At 37.2% G+C, this 16882-nt stretch overlaps 1 protein-coding gene across 2 annotated transcripts in view; it reads left to right on the forward strand.

Moving 5' to 3' along the window:
- Positions 1–16882, forward strand: part of ppp3cca (protein phosphatase 3, catalytic subunit, gamma isozyme, a) — an 81221-nt gene that overhangs the window by 19390 nt on the left and 44949 nt on the right. For both annotated transcript variants that reach the window (XM_079814918.1, XM_079814919.1), the window contains exon 2: positions 12655–12852. In XM_079814918.1, the coding sequence (XP_079671044.1) occupies positions 12655–12852 (198 nt within the window). The remainder of the gene's footprint in view (positions 1–12654; positions 12853–16882) is intronic.

Below are 16882 nucleotides of genomic sequence, written 5' to 3' on the forward strand. Positions count from 1 at the left end.
AATGTGCGTCTTTGCTTCACACGGGTTTGAAAAGATTATTTTGTTGGGTTGAGAAGCAATTTGAGAAATGTGAAATTTGAGACCCACTAATAGCACATTAGTAGGTCAGCACTGGAGCCAATTTGCCTTTCAAATGTCTAGGTTTTGAGTGAACACTTGTAGCCTGCCTAGTGTCTAGATGTATGCAGAGCTGGAAAAGTCCTGAATCTACATGGCACGAATGTCATCCGGAAGGCAGAGCCTGTCCTTGGTAACACTGAAATGCAAAGCATTTGGTTCAGAACTGTGCCGTATGCAAATGTTTAAACTTAGATTGAGGATCTGTGTGTGAGACCCTTCTCTCCACATATCTTTTTCTGTTTGAATTCTGTGACAAAGATGTTAAAATGATTTGTGCACTCACTGTATTTGTGTTCAATGAAGGTTTAAGCATCTTACAGAATGTCGTAGCATAAATGTGTTGACGTCTTGCCACTTCAGACTTAACCCTTCATCCTCTTTTTTTGAACTTTAGAGTAGGGCTGGGCGATATGGCCAAAAATGATCTCGATAAAATCTTTTCATATCAGTCGATATCGATAATTATCACGATAAATGTAAAATATTTATTTCAAATTTAAAGGCAGATTTTTGCTCCTAAGTGAAAAATATAGAAAGGTATAGAAACCAGACTGTAAATTGTGGTTTTAAAGTACTCTTTATTGTCAGAATATGACAAACACTTCACGTTTTTGAATTCCTTACACTTTTCCAGTCATTTTTCCTTAAATACGTTTCTTAATAGAAAAAAAATGAATGTCTTAGTTTCTGCATGTGCTAACGGGTGATATTGTTTCTAGTCATGAAACAGGTTTGTGTCGCCTGACTTTGGCATATATCTTCAACGGCAGTATTAATAATATTACATGTTTTGTCTTAGAAATGCACATTTGACAGTGAGTTGACAGTAGTAGTCACTTGAGTTAGGAGGGTGCAGATGTACATTTATGTCAACAAAAACACGGACATCTGTAAAAATTGTAACAACCTAATTTTTATATGGTAAAATTTAAATATTATAACTTTATTAAAATTAACCATTGGTCTTCCATAGTGTGAGATTTAGGTCATGATAACCACAGTTAAAAACACGCATCTAGCTCTTCACTGCCATGACAACATGTATCTAGGCTATATGGTTTCTATGGTATTTGTGTGAAAATCAGTACCCTATAAATGCACAAATTCTATAGCTAAATAAAAATACTGTAATATTCCATTACTCCTTTAATACATTTAATACATGTCTACATTAATAATATAATACAATTGTATATGAATATCCCACACAGTACCGTCACAAGGGCTGTGCCAAGTGTGATACTGCACAGGGCCTCGCGCAAAAGAAAAGTGACTGCTGACTTGATGATGTAAAGCCAATAGTTCATGTTTTTGTCCTTCAAAATACTATAATAGTTAAAAAACATAGCTAAAAATGTTGGTATCGTGATGCTTTATTATTCTACTTGTTAAAAATGTATTATGCAGTAACTTTCTCTGTGAGCAAACATGTCAGTCAGCACGTCAAGTTCATAGAGCTTTATTCACAGTCCATTCAAATTCTGATTTTGGCCGCCTCTGAAATTGGTCAAACCATAGATATTACCTAAGAAGTTCAAGTAAATGCGCTATAAATGCACATTTATTGCATGGATGGAGAAAGCACGGACGCCTGCATTTCATCTGACAGTATGCACAAAAGTTTTTTTATTTAACTCTATTAAAGTTAAATAAGCGTAGCCAAACTATTACTCACCTTTCGGAGCATCAGTGAGAGCAATGGCACCGCAGAACGAGTAAAGCCTACTCTATCTCTAGACTTTTTAAACGTTTTTGAATCTGAAAACTGCAAAAAGCAACAAAATTGTCAGACATCCATTTAGTGCATGTTCACAGAGGAAATACTGAAAAACAGCTCTGTTCATCTCAATACTGTCTGTTTATTTTACTGAGAAATCTCTTCAGATGATTCAGTGAGACAGCAGTCCAAACTCAGTGGATTCAGGCCGTTTTGCAAACGCGTTTGACCCATTCATAATTTGCAGTTCAGTTACACAGTTTAACTACTTGAACCTAAGGCAGTTAAATTGAATATATGATTTTTGTTTCTTAAATATCCACATAAACAACACATTTTTCGTCACTATAGCAACAGTAGACCAATAGGCTATACCCCCGGGCCTCGTACATCACGTTTGCACAGGGCCTCGCTCCCCCCTTGCGATGGGCCTGATCCCACATTTCTGCCACAGTACCATGCTGCAGTTAGTGTCAGAACAGTAAATCCATGGTAAATTATGGATAAGATCGAAAAGTCTTCTGACTGTATCATTGAGCATAGTGTTTCTCCTGTTTGTCAGCACTGTTTTGTCTGGCTTTAAAATAGTTTAAATCACAGAGACATTTGTGTTTTTCACTGAATGGACGCGCTTCTCACTGGATCTCACAGCACTTTAGTGTTTGCGTGACCGATCAGAGTAAATGGATCTGCTTTAGTGAGCTCGCGCTGCGCTGCCGTTTGGACTTTGAACCGAGCAGATAAATGGTCTGTGTGACGCAGTTCAAATGAGTAACAATCCGTGCTACCTTTTATCAACAAATTCGTAGTCTATGGATAATAACTCAAGGCTAGTTTCACTTTTGATTTAACGTTCGTCGCCGCTTTCACTCATTTTTTTCCTTCTCGTGTCGAGTTTTCTTTGCCAGTAGAGCGTGTACTTTTGATGTGCAAGTTAAAAGCTGCACGCTGACTGGCTGCTGTCGCGTTTATTTCTGCAGTGTGATTGGGTGTTAGAGTAATCCATGTCGAGTAAAAATGTCCAGAGCTTATCATCGTTATCGACATAAATTTTATCGCAATTTGATATACCGTTTATCGGCCCAGCCCTACTTTAGAGTCAAGATCTTGTTTGCAATACACTCTTAAAAATTAAGCATCCAAAAGGGTATTTTTGCAGTGAAGATTAGAGGTCGACCGATAGCGGATTTTACCGATACCGATAACTAGGTTGGACCGCACTTGCCAATAACCGATTAATCGACTGATAGTTTTTAAAATGGATACTGGATAAAAAAAACATAAGTAAAACAGTGCTGAACTTTATAACAAGAAATACAAAAATAAAAACCGTACTGATCCATGAAAATGTGCTAAATTAAAAACTTATACATATGAATATTAGTTCTAACAGAACAAATTCTTCAGAAAATTATTTAAACATTAAAATATTACAGGTCAAATTTGTTTCTTTACCTATAACCTAGAAACATGCATGTACATTTCATAGGTAACACTATGCAAGACCCTGTGCAACAAGGATGTATTAGCTTACATGAACTATATGCATTATGCATACATTTTTACAGCATGTATTAATATGAGCAATACAATTGTACCTTGATCATTCATGTTAGTTCATAGTGCATTAACCAGGGTTAACAGAAAAAAAAAAATTCAAACTCAATTTAATGTTGAAATTAACATACTAACAATGAACATACTTCCACAGTATTTATTTACCTTAGTTAATGTTACAAATGGAATCTTATTGTAGTGTTACTAATTCATACAAATCCAAACAATCTGCTTTTTTAGAAGGCGATTATCTAATAAAAAATTAATGCGTTTCTGCTTTGTTTATGTTTCTGTCGACAGCATGACGATACAGTTTGCATTCTCACGTCACTAGTTCTATATATGCAACATTCGGGTCGGACTTGTGTGTTTTTATCACATTATTTTAACTGCTTGAGGTAGCGCTAATGTTAGCGTCCTTTCAGCCTCGTTGACAAACATACACGCTGTTATTTACCTGTTAATGCAGCATCTAGTCAAGAAATTAATTACTTTATAAGGATTTGGAAACAAGTACTGTAGTGTTCTGTATTCATACCGTTTCGCTGTCGTGTTTTAAACGCGCACAGCCTCACGTGTGATTGTGAACAACACAAGGCGTCAGTGAGTTTTTATTTCGCCTCTAGAGGCCACTCTCATACTATATAATGCCAGCAGACGCTTCTCAGAGCTCTTGTACTGTGTAATACAGCGCACCCGTCTCAGCCGCTCCAGCAACGGACTCAACACTGAAAAACTATCGGTGTGGATTTTTGCCGATAAGCGATCCACCAATCAGCTATCGGTGCCGATTAAGCTGCAAAATCGATGATTCGGTCGACCTCTAGTGAACATGCTGTAGAACCATTTTGGGTTCCCCAAAGAACCTTTCATGCCCCTTTTTCCACCGACATCGTTCCGGTGCCAGTTGCCCATCATGTTTTCAGTGCTGATGTGGTGGTGACCGTTCATGTAACCCGAGGGTGCCGCTGCCAATAAAGCACCTAAAAGCTGTCAATCAACACTCAGGGTGTTTTATACTGGGCACTAGGGATGCTCATATTGACCGTTTAACCGTTAACCGATAGTAAGAATTTTGACCGATTTAATACTATCAGTTAAACAGTTTAAAAGGTTTTTTTTTTTTTTTTTTCTGCTGCATCGTCACCACATTTTTATAAGAAACAATATTGAGTCTATACAACACTAAAGAACAACAAATATATCGGTGAGAACACTCGTTTAAACAGCATAGCCTACACACTGGGACTGCATTTGACTGCACATCACATTTTTCACAATGTTGATTCTTCTTGCAATCGTAATGCAATGGACTGTGGCCTACATTAAACCTTTAAATAAAAGGTTTACACAGTCATATACAGTAAACGAGCTTGCACAGCGACAGGAAATAAAAAAATAACGCAAAAAACCTGCTTACTTTACCAGAGCATGTGAGCTAAGCAAAGCGAAGCTTCACTCATGAACCGCTCACCGGTAAAATGACATGCGTTCATATCCCGCTCCGACATGACATTTATCAGTACTGTAGCCTAGGCTACTATACTTGTAGCCATTAAAACACGTAATTAGTTTCAGTTTAAATATTATAATGTTATTTTTTTTAATTTCATTTACGTTGAAAAGTTAACAGGACACATAAGATGCATAATGTCAGAAGACGGGGGTCTTCAATAAGTTCAATAACACTTCAATAAGTTTTGTTTTGTTGAAAGCCTTTCTTTAAAGTGAATTTCGTTTTGTAAATTGTATCTTAATTTTAATCTATGTTTTATCAACCAAATTGCCTGGATTTAATAAATAATAAGCAAATAGTCTATAACAGACAATGACATGGAGGCGGCGGTGCTGCGTGAACAACGGCTTAAAAGAACTACTAGAAAAGAAAAAAAACTTTAGTCAGGGGGCAGCCCTTACTATTTATTTCAGATAGACCAATATTTGATCCAGCATGTCACAAAGGGAGTTCTGGGTTGAGCGTGCGGTGCTGAGCGGAATGAGCTTCAGAAATGAACGGAATCTTCAGTAAGGCGCTCTCTGCACTGGAGGAAATATTACCGCTCTTTCTATGCACACACCGCAACGGTCACAATATGACCTCATGTATTTTTTAAAAACATAATTCAACATATAAATAATACTTTTTAATGGGCCACTTAAAATGTTAAATTATTAAAAATATTTGCATTGCATTTGAAATCCTTTGCAGCACCCCCACTTCCCGCGCCCCTGCACCGCTTAGACATGCTACTTAAAAAAAAAATTAAAACCAGTCAAGGTGTGGATTGAGGTAGGCCTGCTATTTTTATATGATGAAAAAAACTTAGTTTGACGGATAAAAAAACCTATTCCGGTTCTTCAAAGCTTCAAACGGATTCAGTGGTTTCGTTTTGGCATCTTAATTTGTTAATTATTTAAGTGAAAAATATTTAGTGTAGGCCTATTTATTTTATGCTTTTTATTTATATCTTCTTCTGTTTTTATCTGTTGTCAGAAACGCTGCAGGTGTGTAAAAATGTGATAATGTGAATCCATGTTCTGATGTTGTTGTTGATCTGTTTTCAACGGGTCACAAACACTCTTCAATTGCCTATATTTATTTAATGCCAATTCAATATTAGAATCTTATCGGTTAACGGTTAATAATCGGATAATGAGCGGCGGTTGTCGGTCGGGAAAATTAAACATAATGAGGATCCCTACTGGGCACGTTTGCTGCGGTCCGAGTGTGATTCTTCCCTCGCCTCCGCAGCGTTGGTCTGGTTTCACAGTCAATTTGAACTCTGGTGCTTTTGCGTTCATCTTACGTCATCACAAACATGTACAGGCATGATAGAAAACAGAATGCGGGTCAATATATAGTTTTTTTTTTTCGTATTAATTTGGTGTTATTATGCACAGCTGAGTAAATGCCACTTGGGTTTACCATATGTGTGTCGCTAGAAGGCGGCTTTTGCTTTTGCTTTTGCGAGTGTTGCTTTCACATTCACACAAATCGCGGCACAGTTCGCGTGCAACCGAACTTAGGTTGTGGGATCTAGGGTTTGGTACCTCAGTGCGCACCGAGCTCTGCATGACAGCTTTCACATTAGCAATTTTTTGTGCAAACTGTGCCCCTTTTTGAACTAAACTGCCAGTGTAAAAAAGCCCTGAGACAACAGAAGAAGATATATTCTATTTACACTGTGTAAAAATAGCAGTAGCCTATTTTATTTGTGTATAAGTGTAAAAGTAGTTAGATGCTATTTATACTTATAAATAGTGACAGATACTAGATGTCCCTCAGTGTGGTTGTACATTAAATGTGATACAATAGCATAATGTAAATGTTTGATTATATTAAATAAAATTATTAAATGGAAGCCGCCTTATTGGGACAATAAAGCCCTCCCTAACCGATAAACACTTTATTATTAAACACACGTTAGACACTTTATTTCCACTTTTCAAATAATTTTCAACATTTTTGTCAAATTTATTTTTGCTGATCTGATATGTGATGGGAAAAGGGAAGATCGAGTTCAGCAAAACTCAGATTCGAACTTCATCAAACTACTCCTCATACAAACTACTTTCTGCCACGCTCCTTACCCCTACACCATTGCTACTGTTGACAACCAGATGTCACTGGGCGGAGTTAGTGTTAATAGCCTCTGCCAACAAGGCTGGCTGCTTGCACTGTGTAAATAGACTCTCCGTTGTTTAAAATCGCATTCTCAAATTTACTTGAGGAATAGTGACAGCCCTTTAGTGAACAGCATTGTAATAATCTAAATAACCTTTTTCCACTATAAAGAACCTTTTTTGCAGTGGAACAGCAGGATCATGGATGTTTAAGGTTCTTCTTGGAACCGTTGCATTGATGCCAATGAAGTACCTTTATTTTTAAGAGTGTACGAGGAGTCCCTAAATAAACAGACTCTGAACCTGGAATCCCTGGCTAATAAAGGCTTTGCCTAATCTGTTCTTAGTGCTCGTACCCAGCTTACCGTCCCTATTCCCAGCCTGTGTTGTGGACCCAGGGCTGCTTACGGTTTATTTATACTTCTCAGCAGTCAGAGTATAGATAATGTTTGTTTATGTCTATGGTGAGGTGGAATTGTTTGCTCTCGCCCCTCTTCACATATTATCCCCTTACTGTTTTTTTTTAAATTTATTTATTGGGGCCAACTGATCTGCTGTGTTCTGCAAAAAACAACCCTGTTCAGCAATGCACTCACTCTCTTTTTTTTAAGCTGTCGGAGCCATCATTCTCACTCCTTAGGATATCATTGAAATGATGATTGAATGATTTAAGTGTTTGGGTTATGTCTCCATCCACAAAGCCAGAGTGTTAGATTGGCTTTTTTTTATTTTTTAAATAGGCTTCAGACATAATTTCTTCTCAAATAACATGCATTGAATTTACAAGTTATGCCCTTGGCAGACAGTTCTATCCAAAGCAAAGCAACAATACATTACATTGAAATGAGATCCTACACATTTCTTATAGTTTGGCTCAACTTTCACTTCATATTTTCATACAAGGGTTTTCAAACTTTGGTGATCGAATATGTTTATGTAAGATATTAATGATGAAACACAATATATTTTTTTAAGCCATATAGAAAATATATTATTCTTACATGTTAAATCAGATTTTGGAAATCATGATGCAAGTCATTTTTGTTTTATTATACTGACAGCCCTAGTTTTTGAACGTCAGTTAAAAGTTTGGGGTCAGCAAGGTTTTATTCAGCAATGATACAAATCAAATTTTTAATCAAATAATTGCAGCCTTGTTGAGCACTTAAAAAAAAAAAAATCTTGAATATTCAATTCAAAGTGCCTAAACGTTGGTCATATGAAGAGATCCACTGCGCAAAGCTTTGGCAGTTGCCATTTGTTTTGGAATGCTGGTTATTTTTGTCTGTGAACAGGAAAAGTTTGTGACCTTGACTTCTTTTTAATAAGTCTTTTGCTTCACAGTTTCAGTCTCTTCGTACAGATATGCTGCTGAATTGGTGTGGGATCCAGTGGCTTGATTTGAATCCCTAATGGTTGAAGGCTCAGACATATTTTGCTCTTGCATTCTGGGCACGTTTAATAGAACCGCCAGATTAACGGGAGCGTTGTCAAAGTCTGACTCGGTGCACTTCGCGGTGCCGTGAGACAGGTGCTTGTTCCCTCTGAACGCTTTTCAGATGTCTTTAGTTACATGTCCCTCAGCATCAGCAATCACACCGTAGTGTTTAGCCACCTTTCCATAAAAGTACGATCAAGTCTGACTTCCTCCATAACATATGGGCTCTTACTGGCTATCGATCAAGCAGATATTCAGAGCCGGAGGCTGAGCAGCCAAAACACTCTATGGCGGATGCATGCAAATGAGTTTGCAGTGGAAGCAGCAGCGTCAACCCTGGCTTTTGTGATAGACTTTGGGGGGAAAGACTGTGCCAGGGGCCCCTGGCAGTTCACACAGCTTCCTGTTTTCTTCATGGTGTTTGAGAACCTCAGATATTCAATAATGAACTCATTCAGAAGGTACAGAGAAAGAAAAGACAGATAATAGCACGATATTGTGTGATGCTTTTGATAAATCGATGCATATTATCTTCTAAACATCATCTGTTTACATCATCTAGGATCTCTTAAGCTTCTAAGGAACCTTGAATCATCTAAAATTCCCATTTCATTATTGAGCATGTCTTGAGCTACAGTCCTCTCTATGGCAACTTCTACACTTTCGCAGAGGGATTTGGTAGAGTTAGATTACCCGGCAGTTCAGTGCAGGTGAGGGATTATTGTGTGACATCTCGAGATCCTTTCACGTCTGTGAAGGTTAAACCTGAATCAATAGAATCCTCATGATACCATAACTTTTCTTATTAGCCCCAGCAGCAGCAAATGTCATGATGCTCCAGAGAGCAGCACAACTAATAAAGAGAAGATCTGAAAATACACAGTCTACGGCCTTTTTTTTTTTTTTTAAAGATGCTTCCTCGGTAGTGCGGGTCACTGTTTATTTGTTTAAATATATTTTTTAATATGTACTATCCAGGATGAACTGAGCTGATTATTATTTTCTTGGTATGACTGGTAACTGATAAATGGCTAGGCTAATATATAAAATACTATTTTGTCTAACTTTAAATAAAAAAAATTATAAACTGAAATCAGTCGTTTTAAATGCTAAAAAATGAATGTGGCATCATAAAGTTAACAAATATTTACTTTGTTTAATGTAATCTTTAGCAAATCTCAGTGTTATTTGTTTTGGATATAAAGTGAAAAGGGTTGGGAAAAATCAACAATCGATCAAATCAAACAATGTGAAGATTTTTTTTAAATTAATAATACACATTAAAATGGTTAATTGAACTTATTTAAATGTAGTTAAAGTTGTGATGAAATAAAATTAGCGACAGATCTTTTCTTCCGTGTTGTGACGTACATCTGATTGTAACATGGAAAAAATGTTGGGTGGGAATTTGGTTGTATGCATCGGTTGTTGTTTGGATTTAATAATGATTTGAAGTGTTTCTTGAGCACCAAATCAGAATATTAGATGTGCATATATCATGTGACATGGAAGACTGAAGTAATCGCCGCTGAAAAGTCAGCTTTGACATCGGAGAAAGAAAACACTTCTTTTTCATTTTTCCATTTAAAAATGTATGAATTTACATTGTAGGGGTGGGCGATATGACCAAAATCTTATCACGATATGAGTAATTTTGTTTCACGATAACTTATCACCATTTTCAATATCATTTAAAAAACAAATACTTAGTACCTAAAAACACCTCTCAAGCTTACTGAAGACAAGTAAACTGTGATAAAGAAAGAACAAAGAAAACAATCTACAATAGAACAAAGACACAAATGAAATAGACCTAGCTGAAAAACTTCAAGCACTGGAAATAAGAAATTCTACATAAAGTGTAAAGTAAACAAATGTATAAAAAAAAAACGACATTATCTTTATTGTGTAAATTAAATATACATTTATTCCTATTAAAATGACAAAAGTGATTCAGTCGCGCAGTGAGAGATTTTCACTTCTTTTGTTGTTGTTGTTGTTTGATTAGCATTAATAATGGCCGCAGGTAAATTTGGCTGCTGTCACTAAGACCGACTGCACGGATCTATTATACTCGTGTGTTTTCTCCTCAACAATTTAGTTTACCAGTTAATCATGTCTACCGATATATCGCCCATCCCTATTGCATTGTTTGAATTATTACATTGATGATTCATTCCTTAATTTTATTTTTAACTGGCACTTTTACACTTTAACTGGGCATGAACCACTTTGTGCCTTCTCTTTTACACAATGGTTTCATCATACACCCGGCGCAATGCGGCTCCAGCCGTGATACAAGTGTTTTTTTTTTCTAGTTTCAGCCCAACGCAGTTATCATTTTCACATCCTGCGCCACGTTGTTTAAATAGCAAATTTGTGTGCCCATGGGCGTGCTGGTCTGAAAACGAGGTGTGTTCAGGTGCATTGTTGGCGCGTTTGTATTTTGAGGCAACTGAAATAGACTGCCACATTGACCAACTGAAACCTGGCCTAAAGTCAATAGCGCAGTATTTTTGGTGTTATTTAAAGGGATAGTTCACCCTGAAATGAAAATAAAGCCACGTTTTACTCACCCTGCTGTTGTTCTAATGCCCTGTGTCCTTCTTTTTATTTCGAACCTCAAAAGCGGAAATTTAAAAAAAAAGTCCTGCACGTGCTCCTTCCTATAATGGCAGTGGATAGCGACCAGGCTAAAACATTACAAAAATTATACAAAAGTATCACGCAATGATACAGTGAGACGCGCGCTATATATGGAAAGTGTTCAGGAGGCATACTATCAGGTTTTGGGAGAAAGAAACCATATTATTCAGTCTAAATACTGAGCTTGGCCGTTACTCTGTGCACGCTCCAGTGTGTGTGCATTCCGAGCCGTCAGCAGCCTCACACAATGTTATCATGACAACAGTACACAATGTTCACTTCAGGAGGTTTTATTATTAGTATTATTGGTAACACTTTACCAATGTTACCAATTAGTTAATGCATTAGTTAACGTGAACTAACCATAAACAACACCTCTGTTTAGTATTAGTTCATCTTTGTTAACGTTAGTTCATAAAAATCCAGCTGTTCATGGTTTGTTCATCTTAGTTCACAGTGCATTTACTAATGCTAACAAGATTTTAATAATGCATTAGTAAATGTTGAAATTAACAAAGATAAATAAATTCTTTATAAGTGCAGTTCATTATTAGTTCATGTTAACTAATGAACCTTATTGTAAAGTGTTACCGTATTATTTTTTATCATATACCTTATAGAAAAGACGAGAGTCGCGTTTTGATTCTATTGAGCAAGAGTTCTTTTTTTTTTTTAAGGTTGCAAAACCTTGTAGTGTGCCTCCTGAACACTTTCCATATATGGCGCGTCTCACTGTATCATTGCATGATACTTTTGTATCATTTTTGTAATGTTTTAGCCTGGTCGCTATCCACTGCCATTATAGGAAGGAGCGCTGGCATGACTACTTTTAAAATTTGAGGTCCCAAAAAGACAGAAGGACATGGGGCATTAAAACAACAGCAGCAGGGTGAGTAAAAGATGGCTTTATTTTCATTTCAGGGTGAACTATCCCTTTAAAGGGCTCATTAGTAATATTCACCTATAGGTGGGTGCACAACACACCTACACTCTGCTTATTACACACAGGGACGCGCAGCAGCACACAAACATGCCAAATATTAAAAATAAAGGATTAGAATGCAAAGGATTATTTTATTTTTGTGTACATAAAGATAAAAAATGCCTACATGTCATAATGGATAGTCATTACATGTATCAGAATTACCTACTTATTTAACCAATCGTTGCAATACACACATGTATTTAAACTGACTCGTCAGGTTGAGGGTGTCTATATTCCACCATGTAAATAGCAAATCCGCCAAAACTTGCTTTTAAAGGGAATGGGAGATGAGACTCTGATTGGTTTATTGCAAGTTATGCCCAAAACACACCCATTACTTTACCCCTTTTAGACCCTGCCCCGTGCCGTTTTTCCCATTGTTAAACTTTCAAAAGTGTATTCGGACACGCCCTAAGTGCACTTGTGCCGTGCGCTTTAGACCATGCACTTCGATTTTTAAAATGGAGCCCTATGACTGAAATTTGTTTTCATACTTGCAGCTACCTTGGTAATGCTGAAAAAACGTCCACACTGTCAACTGATATTTTGCTCTTCTTGAACCCACAGCAGTGCCACTGCCCCCTCACCAGCGGCTGACAATAAAGGACCTATTTGTGGATGGCAAGCCCAATGCCGAGGTACTAAAGAACCATTTGATCAAAGAGGGACGTGTGGAGGAGGAAGTTGCGCTGCGCATCATAAAGGACGGTGCCAATATCCTAAGGCAAGAGAAGTGCATGCTAGAAGTGGAGGCACCAATCACTGGTAAGAAAGCAAGAGCACATCTTTAGTAGGGCTTGTGGAAGATTACAATCTGTCTGAATGAACTTTGTTCTGGCTTGTTTCTGTGGCTGAAGCTAGTTCCTAAATTTTTTTCCAAAAAAGGTGTTTTTCCTCATGGAAACTTCATGCAATGTTTGAAATATTCATTATTATACTTCACTGGCATCAGTGTGTGTACATTTTGCCAACAATAAAATAATACATCATAAAACTATTGGTTTGGTTGATGAGTAACTTTTTAAGTAGGCCTATAATCCATCTGTGAAAACAGTTTTCATCAGGCACATCATACCTGCATTTCTTTTGAGTTCGTTGCAGAGATTACCTGATTGAGTGTAACAAATTGTCACTGGGGAATCAGCTCTGGCAAACTGACTCGTATGTAGATCAGTGTCAGCGCCGTTGGTTCATATTGACAGATACTGTCTGCAGATCAGTGGAGCGCAACACAGGAAACAGTCACAGACACTGCAGCGGAATGTGGTCAGTTTTGCTTCAGTGAACATTAGGAGGGATGTGCAAAAAACTAATCAACTTAATGGAGGGTTACCTGAATGAAAAGTCGATGAAGTTGCCCTTAAGGAAAGATCTGTAAATTGAGTCTGGTTTTGAGTGCGCCTCACACTGATTGGACATTCAGATTGCTACTTCCCCATCAATATTCCACCTTATGATAAAAAAAAATAAAATGATAATAAATATATATATATATATATATATATATATATATATATATATATATATATATATATATATATATATATATATATATATATACATACACAGTATATATCTGACTCCACATAGACAGCAAAACAATGACCACTTTCAAGGCCCTGAAAGGTAGTAAAGACATTGTTAATATAGGCCATGTTACTACAGTGGTTCAACCTTAATGTTACGAAGTGACGGGAATACTTTTTGTGCGCAAAAAACAAACAAAAAGAACAACTTCATTCAACTCCTATTCATCTTTTCTCCTCCGTGACACTGTCCTACACGATTCACGTGTGCACCACAATGCATGCATGTGGTGCTCAGCTAGTGCTGGGTAATTGATTAATCAAGATTAATTGCATCCAAAATGATGTGCGTGCGTGCGTGCGTGCGTGCGTGCGTGCGTGCGTGCGTGCGTGCGTGCGTGTGTGTGTGTGTGTGTGTGTATTTTTTGGCCATATTGCCCTACAATCTCGATAAAATCTTTTCATATCAATCGATAATTATCACGATAAATGTAAAATATTTATTTCTTTCAAATTTAAAGGCAGATTTTTGCTCCTAAGTGAAAGTTATAGAAACCAGACTGTTAATTGTGGTTTTAAACAACTCTTTATTGTCAGAATATGACAAGCACTTCATGTTTTTGAATGTCTTTTCCAGTAATTTTTCCTTAATTAAATTTCATAATAGAAAAAATGAATGTCTTAGTTTCTGCGTGTGCTAACGGGTGATATTGTTTCTAGTCCTGAAACAGGTTTATGTCGCCTGTTTTGGCATATATCTTCTGCTGCAGTATTAATAATATTACATGTTTTGTCTTAGAAATGCACATTTGACTGTGAGTTGACAGTAGTAGTTAGGAGTTAGATGTACATTTATCTTCAAACAAAAACACGGACATCTGTAAAAATTGTAACAACGTCATTTTTATATGGTAACATTTAAATATATGACTGAGTTTTATTCAAATGAACCATTGGTCTTCCATAGTATCCTAGATTTAGATCATGATTACCACAGTTAAAAACATGCATTTAGCTCTTCACTGCCATGGTAAAATGTATCTAGGCTATATGGTTTCTATGGTGTTTGTGTGAAAAACAGTACCCTAAAACATTTAGTAGCCTATAAATGCACAAATTCTATAGCTAAATAAAAACTGTAATAATATTCCATTACTCCTTTAATACATGGCTAGTCTACATTATTAATAATAGAATTCTATATGAATATCCCACATTTCTGCCACAGTACCATGGTGCAGTTAGTGTCTTATCCATGGTAAATTATGGATAAGATCGAAAAGTCTTCTGACTGTATCATTGAGCACAGCGTTTCTCTTGTTTGTCAGCGCTGTTTTGTCTGGCTTTAAAATAGTTTAAATCACAGAGACATTTGTGTTTTTCGCTGAATGCACGTGCTTCTCACTGGATCTCACAGCGCTTTAGTGTTTTCATGACCGATCAGAGTAAACGGATCTGCTGTTGTTAGCTCGCGCTGCGCTGCCGTTTGGACTTTGACCAGAGCGGAAAAATGTGTGGCGCAGTTCAAATTAGTTACAATTCGTGCTACCTTTTATCAACAAATTCGTCGTCTTTGGCTGATGACTCAAGGCTAGTTTCACTTTTGATTTAACGTTCGTCGCCGCTTTCACTCATTTTTTTCCTTCTCGTGTCGAGTTTTCTTTGCCAGTTGAGCGTGTACTTATGTGCAAGTTAAAAGCTGCACGCTGACTGGCTCTGAATGGCTGTTGTCGCGTTTATTTCTGCAGTGTGATTGGGTGTTAGAGTAATCCATGTCGAGTAAAAATGTCCAGAGCTTATCATCGCTATTCACATACATTTTATCGCGATTCACTATGATATCGTTTATCGGCCCAGCCCTATATATATATATATATATATATATATATGTGTATAAAATGTATACTGTATATGTATTTTATATAATTTATCTTATATATAAATATTTTATATATAAATATAACCTATTTTTCTTAAATATATATACATGCATGTGTGTGTATTTATATATACATAATTATACATCGCGATTAATTAAATTATTAATTAATGAATTATATTGCGATTAAAGCTGCAGTAGGGAGTTTTTAGAAAACGTTGACTTAGCCTGAATTTAAACAAGCACAACTCACAGGTCCCTCCCCCTTGCTCTCTGCTGTGCTACAGCCCTCCCTCCACAGCTCCTCCCCCATCACAACGGAGCCTGCCGTGAACGCGCAGGCTAGTAACTAGGCTAGTAGAACGTAGCAGGGCCACCGATGACGGCGGATAAACAGTTATGGCACATTCACTAGTACGGACGAAATGTCAACAATATGATTTACATTGACTATGGCCTGCCCATACTTTGACTACAAACTTGGTCCTCAAAACATTTACGTATTTTGAAATACATGTAATGTAACTATATGACGTTGCACTATTTCTATAAGTAATAAATAATTAGTAAGATAATATAAACGGTAACTAACGTTACAGTATGCAAGTAATAATTCTATCTATATGTAATGCCAAATAAGGTTTGCTAGTACATTATTTCAGCAACATGACAAGCCAGTGAATCAGTAGGTTTCAATAGTTGCTTTGCACAGTGTGTGGCATTTTATCTGTATGTTATGCGGCTAGAGTTTTGACACTGAGTCAATTGGCACCGACGAGGAATTCACACCCACAGCGACTTCAATGAGTCAACAGGCGGGGAGAAGAGGAAGCCGGGATAGGCTACTTACTTGTCAGTCAGAAATGTGGCTAACTCTGCATCGGTTTTTAATCCTTTCAGGACACGTAGCTGCCTCCACCTCGGAAAAGCCACTCCGATATTTATCCTCGTTTTATTTCGGGCTCTTTTTTTTATCATTGTCATCTGTCTTTTTCCATGTAACGTTACCCGTCTTTATTTTATTAGCAGGTGCCACTCGAGGAATTGGCGGATTGGATTGTTTGTCCGCCATAAGCAAAGCTGCGGCACACCGGTAATCTTCAATTTGAACGCCTGTACGCGCTGTGCATGAGAGGGGTGTGATCAGCGCGCACACGAGCTTGATTGACACTGCCAAGACACTCCTCCTGGCTCTGATTGGTTGTTTCTTATCGGGAGCGGTGTATTTCTGCAAATGGCAGTAGGACCACTGGGAGGAGCCAGAGGAGCTTGATTTTTTTTCACAGATTATCTGTCTCATATTCTACTGTCAGGACATAATGACAGGTTTAACAAATATGTAAAAAATACATTTTTACAAAAGTTACCAACTGCAGCTTTAATAGATTGC

Source organism: Gobio gobio (assembly GCF_949357685.1).
Source record: "Gobio gobio genome assembly, chromosome: 4".
Taxonomy (NCBI): Eukaryota; Metazoa; Chordata; class Actinopteri; order Cypriniformes; family Gobionidae; genus Gobio; species Gobio gobio.